At 43.3% G+C, this 25325-nt stretch overlaps 1 protein-coding gene across 7 annotated transcripts in view; it reads left to right on the plus strand.

Moving 5' to 3' along the window:
- ARHGEF11 (Rho guanine nucleotide exchange factor 11) overlaps positions 1 to 25325 on the plus strand; it is a 4318379-nt gene that overhangs the window by 3543004 nt on the left and 750050 nt on the right. For all 7 annotated transcript variants that reach the window (XM_044059024.1, XM_044059020.1, XM_044059026.1 and 4 more), the window contains one exon: positions 2196 to 2313. In XM_044059024.1, the coding sequence (XP_043914959.1) occupies positions 2196 to 2313 (118 nt within the window). The remainder of the gene's footprint in view (positions 1 to 2195; positions 2314 to 25325) is intronic.

Below are 25325 nucleotides of genomic sequence, written 5' to 3' on the forward strand. Positions count from 1 at the left end.
ATCTAAATCCTGTTGGAGGGATTTGGTTTTGTTGTTGAACCTAGCATGTAATGGGCAGTTGGACACATTGTGCTGGGACCTTAAACAAAATAAACAATAGGAGTAAAAGTCTTTGTGAGAGATTTTTTTCCCACATGAAAGGCAGTTGTTTCCTTTTTTAAGCATTAGCAACCAACATCAAAACAGCTGTAAACGGTAAGGGAGATCCCCAGCAGGGTATTTCTGAATGCTCTGATAGTTCAAGGCCAATGGACTGGCAATGCAAACAGACCTGCTTTTGTTTATCAGACTGCCTGGTAAGAAAGAACTAAAGATGGAGCTTGCCAACATGCATTTATGCCACTGACATTGGACAGTGAAGAACGTCCACCAGTTGGGGGGGATGATAAAAGAATATAGCATTTGGGACAGCCACAGGCTTCTGCATGGCAGGAAGTCCCAAGATGTAGTACTGCAACACTGACTATGATGTACATCTGTATGTACACCCCATTTGCATCCCTCCCCCAAACACACAGGCTAAGAGATGTGACCATCAATTACAGTCACTTGTATGACTTTGTACACCCTGGATGTATGACTGTGACCAAATGAGTGAATACATAAAAAATAGCCATTGCACAGAAATGTATTTTGGCTTGCTGGTATCAGGACTAGTATGTAAGCCATAGCAAACCCCCCTGCACATATGTATATATATATATATATATATATATATATATATATGTGTGTGTGTGTGTGTGTGTGTGTGTGTGTGTGCACACACGGATGTGCCCACCAATTACAGAAAATTACATTCAGGTATCTAACTGGGATCAAATTAATTAATAAATGCATAAGCAATGGCAGCATGTCTTTCAGCATGCTGCTTGTCAGAACCATGCAATTCAACCTATTGCATCTCCCTCAAAAACCACCCCATACACAGATGGAAGCCATCAGTTGCAGCCATTTGGATGATGGCGTACACCTCATGAGTCTGACTGCATTTGTGATCAAATGAATGTATTTCATCTCATCTCTTAACCTCTTTCCAAGAGATGTAGGGATAAAAATCCAAAATCAGGGTTTGATTGTATATTGCTCTTATACGTAAAAAGTTGCTGGAACAACAGCTTTTGTTTTAGCATGCATTTTCTGATGGGTGTGAAGTCTAAAATTCAAATGCCCATTATTATGTAGTAACTGTAGTCCTCAACTAGATGCCAGAAAAAAAAACATTGAGGAACAAACCAAGAATACGAGACAAAATCATGGACAGTTAAAAGAGATGCCGCTAGCTTCTGTCAGAACCATTCAGTCTGCAACCCATTGCATATCCCCCTCTGCATATAGCCTGCATACATACTTTAGAATAAAAAAAATTGCTTACCCTCTTTCCTCTTGTCTGTTAGTGGTATGCACAATGCTATTAAGAAAACAATTATTAGACTCCGGCTGCCTCCATCACCTGCGGCAGCCTGAACTAGTAGGATGTGGTTCTCATTGTTTAGTATAGCAGCTCAGTTGACCTGACCTGAAGTGCTGTTAATTTGTAATAGGTCTACTGCTCTCCTGTTTTAGAAAACAGTCCAGAAGATTTAGCCAATTTCTTTTTCTTTTTTATAACATAATTCATAACTCTGCAGTCACGTTTTGCATTCTGAGACCCAGAAGTGGGAAAGAAGTCATTTTTCAGTGGAAAAAATAAAACTTGTTTACTTTATCTTGACAATTTGTTTTCATGGGGGGGGGGGGCTACAGCACAGTACTACCATGAGCTGCCACCTTTGAGTATAGTGAAAGCCTAGGGTGCTGCTTTGATTAGATCATTTATTTGACTTGCCTTTACTAGCTTGAATCAATAAACTTTATACTGTCCAGCATGTTGCAGATATCCCTATTGTCTTCTGCTTTGTGTGCATAAACTGACTAGTTTGCTACACTCAGAAAATGTCCAGTTTCATGCAAATAATCAGTTATGTATTTTGGCTGATTGTCTTAGTTATAGCAGGTCTGCCCTACCGCACACTTATCAGAATATATACTGCAGCTGCTGTGATACCTTATGATATCTTTTGTGTCTCGTCTTACACTGCATCACTGCTTTGGCTTAATTTGAGGGGAATTTGTTACTTTTTCCATGTTATAAAACTTGTTTTTGTTTGTTGTCTTTGTATACAGTGTACTGTCTTTTTCATTTACCCTGTTTACAGGATGCAGAAAGTAACCCACAATGCCGACGACTGCAGTTGAAGGACCTTATTGTGGCAGAGATGCAAAGGCTGACCAAGTATCCATTGCTTCTGGAAAACATCATGAAGTACACTCCTGGTAAGACTGAAATACAGTTGTAATTTACTTGTTAAGAAATGCATTTTATATACTATGTTTCACACATCTGCATTTACTTGTTTTTAGTTAATGGGATTTGTCTGCAAGACTAAGAGATTATGGACTGTTGGTGCTATGCGGCTAGTGAACATTGGCATCTGAGCACTCCTTTCCTCTTGAGCTGTATTAAAGCTTAAAAAGTCCTCCTTTAATAACAGAACTGTTTCTCTGATAGTCATTTCCCAAAGTAAGGGTATATTTACTCAGGGTCTTACACAGTTTTGTTTGAGGGGGTCCAGGGATAGAGAAGAAGGAGTCTCAGTACTTTCTGTGCAAAAAGTAATAACTGGTTTGAACAGTAGTCTGAGGCTGTGCATACATAAGTGAGCATGCTTTATAGATTACTGAGCTGAAGGCTGGATGCTAGTTCCCTTCCACTTTTCATCAAAGTTTGTCCATCACAGGGTTCATTGCTTTTATCATAGTCATCAGAATGAGAATTGGATTTTGGTGAACAGTTCTGGCCATATTTCAGAAGCAGTGTGGCCATGCTCTTTTAGAATACCAGGTTATACTGTAAATCTCGTGTTACAATTGAAGAAGCAAGGTGCATTTCTTTTCCCTTAATGCCTTCTGCATAATACTTTAAGTGTACGGGTATACTTAACCACTTGGGGTTTCTGTGGAACTAAAAAACGGATCCAAGGCAGTAGGTGGTTTGAAATGATGATAATCCAGCAATCTCAGGACAACAATAAGTTTATTAAATAAAGCGCTTTTCGTCTGCTAACATAAGCAGACTTCTTCAGACAATACACAATTATATCTTAAAAACTTAAATAGTACCAGGCCCTTTGTTGGTGGACCTATTAACCAATCACACCAAGGGTAACCTGAATTTGAATTTAAAAGTTAGACACATTAATCACATTATTAAATTAAAATCACCATAAAAGTGATCCATAAAAGGCAACCCTATGGATGTCCTTCATGGATGCATCTGCAGTCATAACAAGTGGGTTGTCCTGTCGTCAGGCAGCCCTGCAGTCGGCCGATTCCAAAGTCCGGGTCCGGCTTCGGCTGATGTCGCACTTCACCCGACGTCATCTCTGTTGGTCTTCGGGTATATAAGCATCAGCCGACGCCATTTTCCTCAGTCTTTCTTGCGGCGCCGAAGCAGAAGCTGTTCGCAAGTGCCGGTCGGTCGGATCCAGAGATTACTTCTACCGAATACTACTTCGAAGACTTCTAAAAGCTAAGTACCCCGTTGGGGACTCTTTCTTGCCACAGCCGATGTCAGAAAAAGTTAACAATTGTTTAACCTGTGGGAAACAAATACCTCATAAAGATTTCCACTCTTACTGTCTGCCTTGTTTAGGCCCAGCCCGGCGTAGCAGCCTGTTCGGCCTGTGCCTCTTTCAACCGGCGAGCGCTAGGCGTCGGTCGGAGTTGCAGAACAGTTTTCGGTTCTGATTTCGTACATTATGCCGTCGGATCCTCCGACTACCCAATCTACTAAAAGCAAAGATAAAGACCGACACTCGCTGTCCGCGGTTTCGGCGAAACCACGGTAAAGCAAACCGTGTCTCGGTTTCGGCGAAACCGAGAAAACTGATCAAAGTACAGCTGAACCTATTCTTACAACTGAGGCCCTGCTACAACTCTTGAATCGACCTCAGAACTTTTACCCACTACGGTGGTTGACTTATCAGACACCATCCCTTGGATGTCTCTACCCCAGCACGTGGTGCTGCTAGGCCTCCAGCAGCCATGTCCATTAAGGCCGCCAGGGCTAAAGCAGCCAAAACTACTAAAACAGTGCCTGTTAAACCCCCACATGCAGGCCCTCTTCTAGCTCTCAAATGCTTTCTTTGGCAGAAGATTTAATTTCTTTAATTAGGGATCTCAATCTCACCCAGACAGGGCCTCTCAGCCCCAGAGAAGAGACCTAGGGCAGAGCCCCTGAGCCAGTGTCTTCTGATGATTCTGCTGATGAATCAGACATAACTGACCAGCCAGAGGCTCCCTTCTCCAATTTTGAAGATTCTGATGCTGAAGAATCCATTCCAGCTGCTTCCCACCAGAAGAATTCTCCTTTGGGGAAACCTTGCATGCCATGCGAGAACAGTTCCAATGGCAGCAACAGGATTTTCAGACTCCAGAAAAGACTTAGGACCTTTCTGCACCTCCCACAGCACAGGCCCTTAGCTATACCTCCTGTTCTCTCTGTGGTGGATGATGCTTTCAATGATGTTTGCTCCGCTCCAGATTCTTTACCCCAGCCCTGCCAAACCAGACAGATTTTACAGGGTGCCAGATACTCATCACCACCTTTACAAGGCCCCACTTGCAGACCCAGAAACTATATCCCAGGGTCCCAAGGCAGTAGCGCGACCATAGCTAAAACCCTATTCCTTCTGAAAGGGAAGCAAGGTCATTAGACAGATGGGGTAAAAGGTCTACACTTCAGCTACTCTCTCAGCTAGAGCTTTAAACTGTCAGTTTCACATGATACAATACCAAGAGTTTATGCTCGATCAGTTAACTAAAAACTAACCACAGATGAATCTCTTGATAAGAAATATGTATTAGAGATGGTAAATAACATACAACAGGTTAGCAACCATTCCTTAAAATGTGGCTATGATGCACTGGAGGCTTCATTTAGATCAGCCATGACAGGCACAGTGATAAGAAGGCATGCATGGCTAAAGGAACAAGTTTTAGCGGATCATGTTAAAGCTAAGTTGCTAGATGCTCCTATGGACAAGACAAGTTTGTTTGGTACACCTGCCCAGCAGGTTATGAAGAAAATGGAAGAGAAGGCAAAATCTGTTCAAACTGTTAAAGATTTCTTGCAGGTTCAACCCCCAAGGTTTAGCAGGAACTGGCCTGCCAAAAATTGGTCCTTTCCTGACTCCACAAAATCTCAAAGGGGCAGGAATAGACGTCCCAGAGGCAGAAACCAATCCAGAGGAGGTGCCTACAGAGGACGACAGTGGCAAGGTAACAACAGAGGCACAGACACAGCCACTACCACTACATCAGCACAACCACAGTGACTTAATCATAAATCCGCCTACCAGGGAACAAATAACAGCTCCTCTAGGTGGAAAGTTAACCTTATTTTCAAAGAACTGGCACTACATAACAAAAGACAAGTGGATTTTACAAACCATACATCAAGGTTACGGTTTCACTTCCACACTTTACCAGTCAAAGAGGAATGCCAAATCTACCTCCAAATCAAAAACAGAGGCTCTCGCCAGATAATGGAGTTAGCAAACATGAGAGCTGTGGAAAGAGTGCCAACAGCAGAACAAGGAAAGGGTTCTATTCCAGACTATTCCTAGTTCCAAGAAAGGAAAAAGTTGGAGACCAATTCTCGACCTGTCCACCTTAAATACATACATCATTGTCCCAAAATTCAAAATGCTGACCCTACAGCAACTTCTTCCCATGCTGGGCAAGGAGTCTTGGCTGGTAACTCTAGATCTCAAGGAGGCATACCTGCACGTCCCCATTCGACCAATCTGCAGAAGATACCTCAGATTTCTTGCAGGATCAGAGCACTATCAATTCTCAGCATTGCCCTTTGGCTTATCTACTGCGCCCAGAGTATTCACAAAATGCCTGGCATCAGTAATCGCCCATTGCAGACTACAGGAATTCAAATTTACCCATACCTGGACGACTGCCTGCTACAAGGGGACAACAAAAGCAAGCTGACAACGGATTTACAAAGGGTCATTTACTTGCTACAAGGACTGGGATACACAGTCAATTTACAAAAGTCAAGGCTGATACCATCCCAAACAAGGACATTCTTGGGCGGAATTGGACACAGTACAGCAAATGGCATTCCTGACTACAGAAAAACAAAAGAACTTCCTCTTTACTTCTTGGCACTAACAAAACTGAACAAGTTAACAGCAAGAAAAGTTCTGCAGGCCTTGGGCTTCATGGCATCATGCATAATCTTGGTCCCATTTGCCAGACTACATATGAGGAAACTACAGTGGTACCTAAAGAATTTATGGTCCCAACACAGACACAGTCTAGAAACAGAAATCCCACTAATTCCATGCTTAAACCAGGAGTTCTATGGTGGGCTCAGGCATGCCAGTCAAACCCAGGCCTACCCTTTCAGATGTCAACCAAGCCAGACCATCACAACAGGCGCTTCAGACCTGGGATGGGGGCCCACATGCTGGACAAATGCGTGCAAGGATTGTGGACACAGGATCAACTTCACCTGCACATCAATCTAAAAGAAATGCTGGCAGTAAAACTGGCAATCCAAAAGTTCAAACCATTTCTCAAAGAGGGCCAGTTGATGATAAGGACAGACAACACCACAGTCATGTGGTACATCAACAAACAGGGAGGCACTCATTCATACCCCCTATGCAGAATGACCTTGGAGCTGTGGACCCTGGCACTCAGCTACAACATTCAGTTACAGGCAATATTTGTACCGGGAAAAGACAATACTCTAGCAGACATATTAAGCAGAACCACCCGGATGCCCACGAATGGAAGCTGCACCGGACATCTTCAAGACCATCTCAAAGAAATGGGGAATGCCACAGATAGACCTATTAGCATCACCTCTCAATCACCAGCTCAAAAAATTCTGCACAAGGACATTCCACCCACTAGCATGGAAAGTGGACTCACTCTCCATCAACTGGAAAGGCCTAACAGCATATGCATTCCCACCTCTTCCTTTGATACACAAGGTACTACTAAAAATCAAGGAAGAGCGTCCAAAGATAATCCTGATAGCTCCAAACTGGCCAAGACAACACTGGTACCCACTACTGAAGAGCATGTCTCGGAACAATATGTGGCCAGTACCCTGATGCCTTTGATGTTAACTCAGAACAACTACAGCATCATACATCCAAACCTAAAACGCTGCAACTGACTGCATGGAACATCACATAGCAGCAGCTAATCCAGAACTTTCACAAAGAGTTAAAGACATTATTCTTGAAGCGCCAGACCTTCAACAAGAAGGAACTATGCTGGAAAATGGAAAAGGTTTGTCATTTGGAAAGAGGAAAAGAGGTGTCAAACATAGATATGCCTAACATTCTGGAGTATCTGGCGAACTTCTTCATTCAGGCCTGTCCTACTCCTCCATCAAGATACATGCATCAGCTATTTCAGCAGAATACAGCTTTGATCCACCTGTTTTCGCACCCTTTGCTCAGGCAGTTCCTCAGAGGAATCAAGAATGTAAAACCTCCAAGGAAACCACCATTACCAGCTTGGGATTTAAACTTTGTGCTAGAAAAGTTGACACTATCACCCTTTGAACCAGCAGCAACAGCAGACCTACAACACCTGTCATGGAAAACTGCTTTCCTGCTAGCAATTACTTCAGCAAGGAGGGTTTCAGAACTTCAGGCCTTAATGGCAGTGCAACCCTTCCTAATCTTCCACCAAGATAGAGTGTCCATGAGGACTAATCCTACATTTATGCCCAAGGTGGTATCCAGAGTGTCTTTAAACCAGGCAATCCACCTACCTACCTTCTTTCCCAACCCACAAAACAGAGGGAAAGAATACTGCATACCTTGGATGTACATAGACAGCTACGCTACTACTTGGACAGAACAAAAATAGCAGAAAGACTGACCAACTTTTGTAGCCTATGCAACAGGAAGGGAAGGAAAAGCTATTTCAAACAGACAATCTGCAAATGGATAGGAAATTGCATACGATACTGTTACTCCTTCCATGGAAAACCAATTCCACAAAACATAAGACCTCATTCTACAAGGGCAACAGCCACTACCACAGCCTTCTTACGGTGGCAACCAAAGACATTATTAGGCGGCTACTTGGACCTCCGTGCATACATTTGCCAAGCATTATAATTTGCCTCTATATTCCAGATCGAGCAGGGTTTGCCACTGCTGTACTGCAAGGGATCCTAAACACACCATAATCTACTTTTATCCTCCTCCCTAGTTGGCTATGGTATTCTACCCACTTGTTATGACTGCAGATGCATCCATGAAGGACATAGTACAGTTTTGTACCTACCATAAATGTAGATGTCCGAACTGGATAGCATCTGCAGTCTCCCTCCTTCCCTCTGTGGTACTCCTAGGGTGTTTACCCTCCTAATAGCTAGCTGTTGGGGAGTCTTTTATGGTGTATTTGTTTGTATATATGTACATATATGCTTATGGTTGTGTTTACCTCTATCTATTTGGAAACATTGGCATCTATCCAAATTTTAGCCTGCAAGAGGGCTACTGGCATCTGGGGCAAGAAACACTGAGGAAAATGGCGTCGGCTGATGCTTATATACCCGAAGACCAACAGAGATGACGTCGGGTGAAGTGCGACATCAGCCGAAGCTGGACCCGGACTTTGGAATCCGGCCGACTGCAGGGCTGCCTGACGACAGGACAATCCACTTGTTATGACTGCAGATGCTATCCAGTTCGGACATCTACATTTATGGTAGGTACAAAACTGTACTTTATGGATAAACCATAACCTATTCACCACTCTAAGCTGAGATAAAGTGTTAACTGCTCATAAAATATATGAATGAACATAAAAATTAATAGTTAGGAATTAATAATAAAAAAGAAAAGAGCAAGTTAATATATTATCTAGACAGATTTTTCAACTTTAAAAGGCTACTAATAGAGCAGCCATCGTTCAGTCCAGGTAACACATAGGCATTTAGTCTAATCTGCCAACGTAGTTCTGATGCTTCCAAAAACAAGTGTGTAGGAGCCCCTCTCTTATTTTCAGATATCTGGTCTATCACTACAAATCTGAATTGGTGGTCTTTATACTGAATAATGTGTTTGGCAAGTGCGTTATCTGATTTTTCTTTACTGATGGCGTATTGATGTTCGTAAATACGCTCTCTTAGTCTACGCTCAGTCTTGCCAACATAGAATTCTGCACATTTTTGGCATCTGATATCTGAAAATAAGAGAGGGGTTCCTACACACTTGTTTTTGGAAGCATCAGAACTATGTGTTACCTGTGTGTGTAGGAACCCCTCTCTTATTTTCAGATATCAGATGCCAAAAATGTGCAGGATTCTATGTTGGCAAGACTGAGCGTAGACTAAGAACATCAATACGCCATCAGTAAAGAAAAATCAGATAACGCACTTGCCAAACACATTATTCAGTATAAAGACCACCAATTCAGATTTGTAGTGATAGACCAGATATCTGAAAATAAGAGAGGGGCTCCTACACACTTGTTTTTGGAAGCATCAGAACTACGTTGGCAGATTAGACTAAATGCCTATGTGTTACCTGGACTGAACGATGGCTGCTCTATTAGTAGTTGAAAAATCTGTCTAGATAACATATTAACTTGCTCTTTTTATGTTCATTCATATATTTTATGAGAAGTTAACACTTTATCTCAGCTCAGAGTGGAGAACAGGTTATGGTGTACCCATAACCTTAGGGTTGCTTTTTATGGATTACTTACAGTGATTTTAATTTAATAATGTGATTAATGTGTTTAACTTTTAAATTCAAATTCAGGTTACCCTTTGTGTGATTGGTTAATAGGTCCATTAACAAAGGGCCTGGTACTATTTAAGTTTTTAAGATATAATTGTGTATTGTCTGAAGAAGTCTGCTCATGTTAGCAGACGAAAAGCGCTTCATTTAATAAATTTTTGTTGTCCTGAGACTGCTGGATTATCATCATTTTAAACCACCTACTGCCTTGGATCCGTTTTTTAGTTTCTTGGTTTGCGTTTGTTTTATTTGGTGGTTTCTGTGGAACTAACAGTTCCCAGTAGGTCTCTCCCATCTAAAATTTAAAGCTGTAAGTTAAGAATCTGCTATTATCAGGCAATTTGGATAGATTACTTAACTGTTTTCTCTCAATGAAAAGGGGAATCTGATTGTTTCTGAAAACCTTGCGGTCTGGTCGGGAAACACTTCATGGTTTGCCCCCAATCAGCCTACTGTCTCCCATAGCAACGGAGGCACAAAAGCGAGGTATTATAGTATAACAAGCTCACGCCATCTTTTAAAATGTAAGTGCTCACGGAACCTTCTGCCTGAGGTAAGCACACTGCTGCTGTAGTACTATTCAAAGTTGCAAAATGTTTAACTGTGTACTTCTACTAAATGTAAATTAGAGTATCATTATGTCGATAGATGCCTATCTGCTATTAACTTGTTGTAGACAAATATTATAGATGTAGTAATTCTGTCCTTAGAAGAATGTCTCATTGTTGCAGCTGCTACATGTATTGATATGGTAGAACTGCATTTGAAATTCACTGCGAGGATAGATGCCTGTGTGCTAGTAAATGTATACTGTTTTTTGACTCAGGAACTGCTGTCCCGAGAGGGTGTTTTTTGTTACAAAGTGCTTTTTATGTCACTGATAACGTAGCATAGCACATTAGATGCTAGGCAGGTGAGGTCTAAAATACTGAACATAGCACTGTGTACTGAGTCATATTCTAACATATCTGTTGATGAATGTTTTAATAGTTAAGAGTTGCTGACTGTGTGCAGATCTGATTCAGGGGTTTAGATAGCAGTCCAGAGTGTTGAGAACATTGCGACTGCAGTACTGATATGTAAAGCAGGAAGGTGAGACAAAATAATAGTACTGCTACAGTCCTTTTTCCTTGGATGATAGTTGGGAAAACGTTACAAACTCCCTTGGATCATTAACTACCATACCATTGTTTACAAATGTTTCACTGGACAGCTGTGATATTCTTAATGTTTACTGAAGTGATTTGTTAAACAACTGATAACTGTGCAGGTAAATTTTCTTGTTTTTTTTCTCTCTTCCTAAGTCCTAACCTGCTCCCATATGTCCTTTTTCATTCTCTAGGTATTCTGTACCTATACCCTCTGGCCCAACCTATTTCCACCCCAGCGTTCACCTAGTAAAGAAGCGGGTCTGCTACCACCATATCACGGGCATTTGAACAGTCCAGGCGTGTTATACTGTAACTCTTGTGTTACAATTGAAGAAGCAAGGTGTATTTCTTTTCCCTTAATGCTTTCTGCATAATACTTTGTGTACGGGTGTACTTAACCACTCGGGGTTTCCACGGCACTAACAGTTCCCAGTAGGGCTCTTCCATTCTAAATTTTAAAGCGGTAAGTTAAGAATCTGCTATTATCAGACAATTTGGATAAATTATTTACTGTTTGCTCTCATTGAAAAGGGGAATATGATTGTTTCTGAAAACCTTGCGATCTGGTCGGCCCCGCTCCGTTCACCTCGCTTCACTCGTCTCACTCTGCTCCCCTACCCTGCCCCCTCTATACCTACATTTATTCCAAGCCCTTATCACCTGACCATACCACCTAACCTCAACCTTCACCAATCACTTACTCAACATCGACTTCAATTACTTATATAACTCCCACTCCCAGACAACATATTTGATAGACACACCGAACCACATAACCTTATTCACCTAAATCACTTAACTATCACCATAGCATTTCTACCATACAATCATGCCAACAACACTATCATCCCTATCACTAGCACTCATTTCACTAGCATTTATCACATCCATACAAACAAACCTACCTCTACACAATAACACATGTCACATAACACACAATCTGATATTGTTAAGCACATTTTTTTTTCTCTCGCATCAGCTTCAAACTCGTGTTGCCATTAACGCCGTGTCAAGCTTGCTCGGCGAACTAAGTACAGTTGTTTAATAACCATTTATTTTACTTTTCTGTCAGAAAAGTTTCTATTTCTTTGTCTCTTACCCTATCGCATCTAGCAATCGTACTTTCTTCAGGTTTTTCTTCTCTTTTCACCATGAGGTAAATTCCCCTTACCATCGTTGGTAATTCTTCCCTTTTTTCTCATACCTTAGGGTATTTTTTTGTACCATTGCTGGTACCCTTTTCTGCTTTCTTTTTTAGCTATTATGGCGGATAAGAAAGTTAGTCTGTTTAAACAGTGTTCTGATTGTGGACACAAACTACCTACCTCTGATGCACACTCTTTGTGCGTTTGTTGTTTGGGGGCGTCCCATTTATCTGTTGAACCACCTTGTACTATTTGTGAGAATTTTTCAAATAGAACCTTGTTGGAAAGGAAAAACAAGCTGTTACTGAAGGGACTTCTTAAATCTCCCTTTTCAGAGGCTATTTCTGGGTTGGAGGCCTCAACCCCTGCTAGAGCCCATAAGAAAATCTTGGATGTTCCTACCAAGGTTAAATCTTTGCCTTCGTCCCCGGCTGGGGACTCCCACCACCCAAAACCTAAAAAGGATAAAGGTTCAGCTCCGGAGCTCACTCAGTCAGTCCCATTGCTTTCAGTGCCTAGACCGTCGGCACTGAGGCCTTCGGCTCCATTAGTGATCTCGGCTCCATCCTTTCCTGCAGCCTTCACTATATCGGCACCGAAGGGCTCCTCATTTCAGACTATTACCACTGTATCAGCACTGACCGTTCAGTCGACACAGACCCTGAGATCTTCCTCGGAACCGACAACTTTATTGTTGACTCCAGTTTTGTCAGTTCCATTTTCGGTACCGACAACCACTTTGACACCGATCCCTGTGTCGGTGCAGACCATGACCTCAGCACCGATGACTTCTTCGGTGCAGGCTCCCGTAGTCCAGTCTCTCTTGGCACCGTTGTTCTCGGTTGGACTGGTGAGATGGGCACCGAGTTTGCCTCTTCTGTGGACAGGCCTCTTTCTCCTTCAGTCTCCATGAGGTTCACTAGAAGTCTTTCCGAACATGATGTGTTGCGTTTTGTGGACCAGGTACTCTTGGCCAGAGGTATCCCACCCCTCAGGAACTATCCTTCCTTGGGAGGTGATCACCCATCTCCAAAGACCCCTTCTTATTCTCCTCCTTCATTGCCTTTGAAGTCCATGGATATAGCACAGTCTTCCCCTTCTGTGGTTCCCTTTATGGATCTCACTAAGGAACCGCAGTTGCCTTCGTGGCAGGAAAGTTTTGCTACGACCCAGGATGTCAGTTGTGACACGCATAGTTTGCTGCTCCACAGCCATCCAGGGACTCCGGGTTGGCAGGCTGAGCCACTTAGGGGAGGGGTGACCCCTGTCCTAGACATTCATTCACTCCTCTTCAGGTGGTCCACCTTTCCAGCTGATGGAGAAGGCTTTCGCTGCTGCTGGAGATACTGGACTGTCTATCCCTCCGCCCTCCTCTGGTACACTGGTTTCACAAGTCGCACCGAGCGGACACCGGATGCAAGTGCCTCAGGATATATTCCCACAGGAATCCCCTTTTCCGCTGTCTTCCCCAGCATCTCCCGCTGAGGAAGTTCACCGGAAAAGTTTGTGTAAGAGGAAGCACATGGACTCCACAGAGGAGTCCCTCACTGAAGAGACAGATTTTGATGAGGAGGAAGGATCCCCTCCGTCACCCTCTGAGGTATCCTTTGGTGATATTCTAGAAATCCTGAAACAGAGGTGACTGACAGTCCTCTAATCCGACCTCTGAGGAATCTGTGTTCCTGCAGGCCTTTCGCGCCTGGCCCCCTACCTCCTGGGTTATTCCACCTGCCAGTGAACTTGTCCGGCTTATCGTGCAGCGTGCGTGGAAGGCTCCTGACACCACCGAAGCTATTCCCCAGAGGCCAGATAAGATTTTGTCCCCTCCTGCTACGGATCTCCATTGGTCAAAAGGTCTTCCTGTAGATGCTTTGGTGGTGGCGGCCGCAACAAAAAAGATCTGGCAGAAGAAGAAAGCCAAACTGTCCATCCACCTAACAGAGAGTCCCGGGCCCTGGACAGGATAGGGAAGCGCAGCTTTGCATCAGCGACCTTTACTATTAGGTCCGTGAATTATATGGCACACTTTACCAGGCTTCAAAGGGATCTGATTTCTGAGCTCTCTGAAACCTTGGCTGGTGCCGTGTCTGATGAGATCCGTGACAAAGTGGCCTCTCAGCTGGCTACCATTGAGTCAATTTCTAACTCCTCTATGCGACTGATATCTCACGCATCAGAAGGAGCAGTTAGAGCAGCGGGTTCAGCTGTGGTCTTAAGACGACACGCATGGATGCGCTTGTGCAATTTCGTGGAACCCTTTAAGGCTTCCTTTCTTAATGCTTCCATTGAACCCTCTGCATTGTTTGGATCCAAAGTTAAAAGCACACTGGCCAGATGTGAACAGGACAGTAATACCCTTTCTGCCATAGGTGTCCGTTATTCTTCCCCTCAATGTGCTTTCTCCTGAAACCAAAAGAGTGGGAAGATATGGTTCAAAATATCTAGGGTCCTTTCCGTGACACACAGGCCAAGTTCTCCTCTAGAGGCAGAGGGGGAAACTCTCAGGGAAGACTCTCCTTTTGGGGCAGAGGGGGTCCACGTAACCAGGGTTCCAGGGATTCTTTCCCTGGCCAGTCCTACCAGCGCTCCTGAAGAGCGGCCCAACTCCTTTCCTCTGGAGTTGGCTGAGGGACATTTCTCCTTGTACCCTTCTGCCTGGCTAACCATCACCACCGATTCTTGGGTACAAAGGATTATAACCAGAGGTTATCATTTCCCCTTCGATCTTTGTCCTGTCCCTTCAAAAAACCTTGCCGATGTTCCACCCAGTCAAAGGGAAGAAGCAGCACTAGATATAGAAAAGCTGCTAAGAAAGAGAGTCATCCAAATAGTCCCTCCAGACCAGATAGGATCTGGATTCTACTCGAGACTATTTTTGGTGCCAAAGAAAACCGGGGACTGGAGACCAGTTTTGGATCTCAGTGTATTGAACAAGTTTGGGAGAGTACAAAAATTCCGGATGGTCACAATACAGTCTATCCTGCCGCTTTTGGAAAAGATGATTGGATGTGCTCGATAGATCTTCAAGATGCGTACTACCACATAAAAGTGGACAGGCCATCAAGAAGATTTCTGCCCCTCAGTGCAGGAGCCAGTCACTACCAGTTCAGAGTACTGCCCTTCGGACTCTCTACAACCCCCAGAGTGTTCACAAAGTGCATGGCAGTTGTCACAGCTCACTTGCGACTTCAAGGATTCCAGGTGTTTCCATACCTAGATAACTGGCTCATTTCTCCCCCACCAGACATCTATTGGAAAAAGCCCTGGCACACTCTCTCCTCACTGCACAAAGGCTAGGCATAACCATAAACTGGCAAAAATCCAATCTCACCCCATCTCGGTCAACAGAATTCATAGGGGTTATCTTGGACACAAACAACTGCAGAGCTGCCATTCCAGAGCACGGAATTTTAAAGATAAGGCAGCAACTGATTCCAGTCCTTTCAAGGGAGAAATCCACGGCTCACTCGGTTCTACAGCTGTTGGGTTCCATGGCAGCCTCCATCACCATTGTCCCCCTGGCCAGGTTTCACATGAGGCTTCTACAGTGGCTACTGCTCATCCAATGGTATCCCTTTCAGCATCCTCTTTCAGCAATGATTCAAGTAACTCACAGGTGCAAACAGGATTTAAATTGGTGGATGACACATAATCTGTCACAATGGTCTTGCCCTTTTTTCCCCCAGCAACCCAAGGCCACAGTGACCATGGCTGCCTCCCTGATGGGATGGGGGGGGCTATGTCAGGGACAGACAGTCCAAGGCACTTGGTCCAAACTGGAGGCTCATCTGCATATAAATGTTCTAGAGCTGAGGGCGGTGCTTCTGGCGTTGCAAGCATTCCATCCCCTGCTGCCGTCTGGGACAATTGCGATTCAGTCAGACAACATGGCGGTGATCTGGTACATCAACAAGCAAGGTGGAACCAATTCTTACCCCCTTTGTCGAGAGGCCATGAGGATATGGCAATGGGCGATGGCTACCAACCGTTTTCTTCTAGCAACGCACATTCCCAGGAGTTCCAATGTGATAGCAGACAGACTCAGCAGGTGCATTCTTCAACCTCACGAGTGGTCCCTGAATCCCTTGATAGCGGTGGAGATCTTCCACCACTGGGGCCATCCTTGCTGCGACCTCTTTGCATCCCTGACCAACTACAAATGCAGCAACTACTTCGCCCTGATTCCCCCTCCGGGACAGTCACCCAGGGACGCTCTAGTCCACAATTGGCCCTCAGGTCTTCTTTACGCATTCCCACCCTTTCCCCCCATTCCCCAGTTTCTGAAGAAAGCCCGTCGGTTGAAGAGCAAGGTGATCCTCATAGCTCCATATTGACCTCGACAGATTTGGTTCCCCTTCCTTTGGCCTCGCCTACTAGATCGACCATGGATTCTCCATCCAACCCCGGAGTTGATCTCACATCCACAGAACCTGATTCATCCCAACTTGAACAGCCTGAAGCTCACAGCTTGGCTACTCCAATTCCCTTGATTCCCAGGCAGAATGATCTTTCTTTACCAGTACGTGACATTCTCATTGCATCTCATAAGTCTTCCACTAGAAGTACTTATCTGAGCAAATGGAAAAGATTTAGCTGTTGGCTGAAAGATAAACAAGTGGATCCCTTCTCAGCACCAGTGTCGTTAATACTAGACTATCTGGCTGAACTTTTCCAATCGGGTCTATCGGCCTCTACCATTAGAGTTCATTTGGCTGCAATTTCTAATTTTCATGAGGGTGTCCAAGATTCCTCTCTTATGTCCCACAAATTGTGCAAGACCTTCATAAAAGGTGTGAATCATCTGAAGCCACCTTTTAGAGAACCTATTCAACCATGGGATTTGTCATTAGTTCTGCAAGCTCTGACAATGCCACCTTTTGAACCAGCCTGTTCTTGCGACCTCAAGCATTTGTCATGGAAAACCTTGTTTTTGGTCACCATTACTTCTGCCAGACATATTTTTGAGCTTCAAGCTTTATGTATCAAAGTTCCATACTTGATTTTTCATAGAGATAGTGTCTCTGAGAAACTAATCCATCATTTCTGCCAAAAGTGATCTCTGAAATGTCCATTAATCAAGCCATTGAATTGCCAGTTTTCTTTCCCAATCATTCAAACAGAGGAGAGTATTGCCTACATACCCTAGATATCCACAGGCAAATCCGTTTTTACTTAAACAGGAATAGGTCCTTTCGTAAATCTGACCAGTTATTATTGGCCTTTTCTGGACCTAGATTAGGATCTGCTGTTGCTAAGGTCACATTAGCTAGATGGTTGAAGGACTGTGTGAACCTTCATTTATACACAACGTAATATCTTGTTGCCTGCTACCATGAAAGCTCTTTCAACAAGGTCGGTGGCAACTTCTGCTGCCTTCCATGCCAGAGCTTCTTTACATGGCATCTGTGCAGCTGCAACTTGGGCCACGCCTTATACCTTCATCAGTCATTACAAATTGGATTTGGCCTCTAGGGGAAGAGCATCTTTCTGTTCTATGGTGCTCAGGAATGTCCTTCCATGTGAGCCTCCCAGGAATAGAGGTAGCTGGGGACTCTGTCCCATGCGTAAGGAATGAACGAGGATTAACAATATCAGATAAAGAAGTTATGTCTTACCATAACGTTCCATCTGTATTGTTGATCCTCGTTCAGTCATTACGACCCTCCCTCCTTCCCCCTCCTGTGGTTTCTAGTGGATCTCACCATCCGGTTCTCTTAGGTTATTTGACCAGAGGTAGCCTCTACCTTCTTTGACTTGCAAACTCAATCTGAGGTAACAGGGAGAGGGGGATTGTGGGTAAGAGTTTAGCTCGAGAGTTTGAAGCTGACGCGAGCTTAGAAAATGGCCTGCTCTGTTCCGAGGTCGGAACCGTTACCCATACGTAATGACTGAACAAGGATCAACAATACAGATGGAACATTATAGTAAGATGTAACTTCTTTTTTCCACACCCTCATAAACTCATGCAAACTTTTTCATCAGCTCTACAATTCTAAATCTTAATACTATATTTTATTCACACAACATTACGATACCAAGATATAACTCTAGAAAAAAATCACATTGACCCAACCCACAAATAAACATTACAAAGCACATACTATCATTCATGAAGAAACTACTAACCTCTGGTGATATACACTCTAATCCAGGTCCTCTCGAAGTCAAACAGATATCTGACCTGCTTATTAGTATCAAGATAAGAAGCATCACCAACAAGATATCTGAAATGCATGCATTTAAGCCCTCTACACCCCTGACATACTGACAATCACAGAAATATGGCTAAACCCCAGAATACAAAATGAAGACCCCCCCCCCCCCAGGTCATAATACCTTAAGATTGGATAGAGTAGACAGAAAAGGAGGTGGGGTAGCCATTCTCTTCAAAAACACACCGAACCTCCAACTCCTGCAGACCACACCACCCAAATTTCAAAATACTGAAACCCTGTTTACTATCCTTTCCATAAATAACACAAAGAAAATCAATATTCTTTGCTGCTATATACTCCCAGGTAACAACTCTTTCATAATGGAAGAAAACCTACACTGGACAAAAAGATAACCTACCACAAGAAACTATCCTATTAGGTGACCCAAATACCGACTGGACACCTTGTGAACCCAACCACCCCACTAAGCATATTAATCTATATGGGTTCTCTCAACTCATTGAAGAGCCCAGTAGAATAGATAAAAAATTGAAAAAAAAATCTATTCTTGATTGGACTCTGATCAGCTACCTCAAGCAAAACTACCAGGTAGGTTGCCTCCCAGATGGTCTCCGTGACAACCTCTCCACTTTCCTAGTACGCAAACACTCCAGCCTACCCAAACCCATTGTTTATAAACTAATACGAGATGACCGCAACCTTACCCCACATTATCTCAATACTGTTCTCAGCCACTGTAACTGGGAACCACTACGAACCCTAGGATTAGACCAGGCAGTAGACTACTTTAATACTACTTGATACTGATAGCTCCTATAGCATCTTTAGGGATATGTTTACTCTCATTTTTCTGCAAGCATTTTACCTGATAACTGTCTGTGGTCAGATGGAGGTCCAGGCACATCCAGCCAAAATTCCATGGACCCTGGAGAAATTCCGCATCTGATGAAGTTATGTACTGAGTGACAAAAAACACTTGAGAGTGTTTGTCATCGTTTTATGGTCTTACTTTACTGTGTTGCCTGCTATTAAATGTATTTTGAACTGTCCGGAATCTCCTGGCCTGGGCATTTTCTTTGGATTATTTGTGTGTATTTTGCTTCAGAGTGCCGTTTTTGTGGATTACTTATACCAGGAATCTAGAATCCATGCTTTACATATTCACTTAGTACCACTACTCATACACATATCACTACTCATACACATAGTACGCATCAAACACGTAAATCCACATACATGGAGGTTCTCTCAAAAAACTTACTGAAACATCAGAGACCTCCAAAGCACAAGTCTGCTACAACTAACACAGTCTCCACAGCACCCATGATACATAGCAACACCAATGTCTCACCCACCAAGTGCGTAAGGTATAACACTCAAAAACCAAGTTTTCATGTCATTGGAGACTCAATAGTAAGACACATGGATGTGCCATTCACCAGGTTGGAAAAGAAGGTCATGGTCAGCTGCCTGCCCGGTGCCATGATTCGCCAAATCACGCATGCACTCGCGTCTCTCAGCGACAAGTACCGTTATGACTCTGTCATAGTTCATGTTGGGGTGAATGACCTGAGACGTACCTCACTGGACTATAGAAAGAGAGACATGGTCATGTTTGAGTATGTGTCCCAGACAGGTATGTCCCTAGCTTTGAACAGCATACTACCCTCACCTAGAATGATGACACAGTATAAACAAAAAAAAAAATGATTTCAATAATTGTCTTAGTTTTTGGTGTCATTCCAAGGGGATCCAGTTCCTGTCTGCCTGGAAAGCCATGGTCAACAAATCTCGCTGCTTTCCCAGAGATGATTTGCACCTGCCACCCCTAGGCTTTCAGCTGTGGGCAAACGCTGTTGCCTCCCCTATAGTGCCTTTTTTAGGCAAGGTTCTCGAAAACAACATTACAAATGCAAAATTAACCAATCAGAACAAAATAATGGTCATGCTGGTAAATGCTAGGAGCTTAAACCAAAAACTGCACTCCCTGGAAGCACTTCTATCACTAGAAGATGTAGATGTTTGTGCAGTCACAGAAACCTGGTTTAAGGCCTCAGAGTACCCCGGCCCTGCAAGGCTACAATACCTTCCACACTTTTTAGACTGCAAAATGAACATGTGAAAACCAAAGGAGGTGGTAGTGTTTCAGTCTATATTACAGATAAATTCACCTCATGTCTAGTTAGACTGGACAGCTCCATGAAGTTACTCCAGGTTCAGGTTACAGTGGATAAGACCCCCATTAAAGTTATAGATCCTCCTTCGTGGGTCACAACACCCATGAAGCCTGCTTAACCAAACTGAAGACAATCCATATTTTGCAAAACACACTGGTTATGGGAGATTTCAGTTATCCCACCATCAACTGGGAAACCTACTTTAGCCCTAACTCGCTAGCACAAAAGTTCCCTGACTTTGTGAATTCAAATGCCCTGTAGCAAATTGTCCATACCCGGACAAGAGGAATAAACATTCTAGATGTGGTCCTCACCAACATGTCAAACAGGTGGACTGCTGCAACTGTTGGACCCTCATTAGTTAAAACTGACCACAAATCAGTCACCTTTGAACTGACACTAGCACCAGAACTCTCAAAGGGTGAAATCAGATTAAAATACTTCACCAAGGCAAACTATATCCTCCTAGGTGAAGGTATAAATGTATTCCAAGCCCCACCTCAAACTGAAAGAGGTAACTACGCCAAAGGTTACACTAAAGCCCTGTGCAATCACTTGCATATGTGTATAAAAATGACTATACCAGATAGAATCAAAGCCAGAGCCCTAAGTAAAATCAAGCTGCCATGGTGGACTTCCAGCATCAACAAACTCTACAATAAACACAAAAGGTTGCAGTCCAAGAAAACAAAGACAAGGACCCAACAGTGGAAAAACACTTTCCTCAGCCTTAAAAGGCAAATAAAACAACTTGTCAAATCCTCAAAGAGCTCCTTTAAGAGAAACCTATCAAGTACTTCCAAAGCTAACCATAAGGTCTTTTACAGCTATGTACATAACCTGAAGGGGTAGGATCCAAGCATGTGCAGAACTGGTAGCCAACAGTATCACACGCTGACCCCACAGAGATAGCGAACCTACTAGCAGATAGGTTTGGCAAAAATTTCACTCCCTTATCCCGTCCTAACTTACAACAAACCCCCCCCCCCCTTACATATCTGAAGAGCAAGTCATCAAAGCCCTGTCCAGGGCAAAGAACCCGGCCTCTATGGGACCACATGACATTCCAAGTTGTCTTCTAAACAGGCTAAAACATGAGCTGGCATCACTACTAAGTACCCTTTTCAAGTTGGAGTCACCTATGTCTTTATTTATGAGGTCCATGATGATATGTTCCATGGCTGAGGCTGGTCAGAGTTATAGATCTGTAATTCCCTGAGTCTGTTGTCAAGCCACCTCTGTGGAGGGGAATAACTGTTGCTGTTCTCCCTTCTGCAGGAACAAACCTGTCGCTAGGCTATGATTGAATAAGGTACTTAATGGTGATGCTAGTTCATGTTTTATTTTGTTTAGAAGACAGCCTGGGATGCCGTCTGTCCCATAGAGGCTGTTTTTGGCTTAGACAAAGCTTTAATGACCTGCTCTTTGGATATGTAGGGTATGGGGGAGTTGGGGGCAAGGTTTGTGATACTTTTGGAGGGAATAAGGGAGTGAAATTTTCACCAAATCTGTCCGCTAGCAGGTTTTCTATCTCTGAGGAATCAGTATGTATGATACCATTAGTCACTAGTTAGGTACAGGATTGGGTCCTACCTTTTATGCTACTTACATAGCTGTAAATGGCCTTATGATTATCATTGTCTCTGATTGCTAAGTTTTTCTCAGTTACCCTTAGAGAATTTGACATATCTTATTTGACTGTTGTGGTTGAGGAGGGTGGTTTTCCATTATTGGGGTTTCACCTTACTTTTCTTAGACAGCAACTATTTGCATTTGTTGCAAAGTTTGTTGATGCTGGATGTCCACTAGGGTGGCATGTTTTCACTTGGGGCTCTGGCTTTGATTCTGTCTGGAACAGTCAAGTCTGTACACTTATACAAGTGATTGTACAGGGCTTTAGTGTAAGCTTTGGTGTAGTTACAACTTCCAGCTGGGGTTGGGACTTGGAATGCACTTGTAACATCCCCTAGGAAGGTATAGTTTGTTTAGCTGAAGTTTTTTTAGTCTGACTTCACCCTTTGTGAGTTCTGGTGTTAGTGCCAGTTCAAAGGCGATTGACTTGTGGTCAGATTTAACTAATGAGGGTCTGACAGTTGCGGTGGTGCATCTGTTTGTGATGTTAGTGCAGACTAGATCTAGTATGTTTGTTCCTCTTCATGGGGTTTGAACAATTTGTTCCAGGGCATTTAAGTTAACAAAGTCAAGGAACTTTTGCGTTAGTGAGTTAGAGCTAGAGTAGGCTTCCCAGTTGATGGTGAGATAATTGAAATCCCGCATGACCAGAGTGTTTGGCAATATTTGGATTGACTCCAGTTTGGTCAAGTAGGCCTTGTGTGCATCATGATCCATGGAGGAGGATCTATAACTAACTATGACTTGAAAGGGGTGGTCTTACCCACAGTAATCTGAACTTGGACTAACTCCATGGAGTAGTCCAGTCTAACTAGTCTGGAGGTGAATTTATCTGTAATATAGATAGAAACGCCACTTCCTTTGGTTCTCACATGTTCGTTTTGCACTCTGAAGGTGTGGAAGGCATTACAGCCTTGCAAGGCTGGGGTACTGTCCTAAGCCTTGAACCAGGTATCTGTGACTGCACAGACCTCTACATCCTCCAGTCATAGAAGTGCTTCAGGGTGTGCAGTTTTTGGTTTAAACTCCTACCATTTAGCAGCATAACCCTTATTTTGTTGTGGTTGGCAATTTTCACATCTGCAGTTCTGTTTTTGAGACCTTGCCTAAAAAAGGCACTATGGGGGAGGCAAGAGCCTTTGCCAGTAGCTGAAAGCCTAGTGGTGCCAGGTGCAAACCATCTCTGGCAAAGCAGCAAGGTTTGTCGACCATGTCATCCCAGGCTGACAGAAAGTGGATACCCCTTGAATGACACCACAAACTAAGCCAATTATTGAAATCAATCATTATTTTATTTATACTGTGACATCATTCTAGGTGAGGATAATATGCTGCTCAAGGCTAAGGACTTACCTGCCTGGGACACATTCTCAGAGAGCTCAATTATGTCTCTTCATATAGTCCAGTGAGGTACATCTCTGGTTGTTCACTCCAATATGAGCAAAGACAGAATCATAATGGTACTTACTGCTGAGAGACCTGAGTGCATGCGTGATCTGATGAATCCTGACACCAGGCAGGCAGCTGACCGTGACTTTCTCCTTATCTAACTTGGTGAGTGAGACATCCATGTGTTATCCGTGTGTCCACTATGGAGTCTCCAATGACAAGAAAATTTGTTTTTTCAGTGTTACTCCTTAAGGGCTTAGTAGGCGAGACACTGGTGTTGCTGTGTGTCTTGGGTGCTGTGGGAACTGTGTTAGTTGTAGCAGTCTGTTGTTTAGGAGGTCTCTGGTGTTTCATTAAGTTTTTGAGAGAACCTCCGCGTATGTTGATTTATATGTTGGATGTGTACTATGTGCATGCGTAGTGATAGGTGAGTTGACAACCTCTTCACTGTTACTGTTTTGAGTGCAAGAGAGCAGGGATTCAAGATTGTTGGTGTAGATGTATCTCTCTCACTCTGTACTAGAGTGAGTTATTAATAGAAGGTTGTCAGTGTACATGAGGCAATTGCTACACTGCCTCAGGCGACCCAAGTCAACAAGGCTGGCAGGGAAACAAGGGTAGTGCCAACTGTCCATAATGCTAGGTTTGAAGAACTGTTTTCAGAAAGGGGGGTGCTTTCAGGACTGATCTTAGAGGTGCTGTGTAGGTGGGTATTACTGATGGGGGTTTTGGTTGGTGGATTAATCCATCACAGCTCACTAGCAATACTTCTTAGGAGATGTATTTGATGAGGACTGCAGTAATGTACTACAGCTGTATCTAAGGGAAAAATTGTTGAAATGATCTGTCCAGCTGTGACGCGCAGTTGTGCAGCAGTGCACAGTTCTGTATGACTCGCAAACAAGCAGAAACCTGCTTAAATGCCAGAAGCTAAAAAACTTAAAAAAAAATGTAAAAGGCTCAAAAGAACCAATGAGGGTGCTTTAATCCAAGCCCTAGACCAATCACCCTTTACCAGACAAGTTCCAATCAGCACACTACTCTCACAAGGGTCCAGAAGGGCCCCTTCCAATCAAAGATGGCTTGGAAAATGTGTTCATAATACAACACCACTACAACCAGACCCAGATGCAGCAAACCTGTATCTGGACAATGCTACAGCTACTAGCTACACTAATTTAGATGGAAAACACGAAAAAAAAAATGTTTTAAACAGCAGTGGGACACTAAAAATGTTTTATACAGCAGAAAAACGGCAAGGAGACACTAAAAAATGTTTTAAGCAGCAAACAAATCAGTTATTTAAAACACTGCTTGGCAGGAAAACAGAACAGATGCTTTGCAAATGGTAAAAATATCAAAAAAGTTTTTCAAACAGTGAAAACAGCAACAAAATATGATTTAACAGGCACAGTAAGGCAGAGAAATTCGGTGCAAACAGTGCAGTTCACAGTATTAAAATACAGTATTATAAGCAGAACACAATAAAAACTGCAATAGATAGTGTAATGAAGCAAAAAAACAGACAACTTGTGTTTTTTGGGAAGCTCAGAAGCCTCTAGTCATCTGGTATCTCAACTCAGAGTTGTGGCTGGTAGCCCACCTCAGTTCAGTTTGGCTCAAACAAGCAGAAACCCATAAAAGCCAGAAGCAAAAAACTTAAAAAAAAAAAACTGTAAATAATCAAAAGAATCAGTGATGGTGAAGTCGTAGACCAGTCACCCTTCACCAGACAGGTTCCAGTCAGCACACTTCTCTCACAAAGGTTCAGAAGGGCCGCTTCCAATCAAAGACGGCTTGGAAAATGTGCTCAGAATACAAC

Source organism: Protopterus annectens, chromosome 17.part0 (genome assembly GCF_019279795.1).
Source record: "Protopterus annectens isolate FY-2018-M chromosome 17.part0, PAN1.0, whole genome shotgun sequence".
NCBI classification, from domain to species: Eukaryota; Metazoa; Chordata; order Ceratodontiformes; family Protopteridae; genus Protopterus; species Protopterus annectens.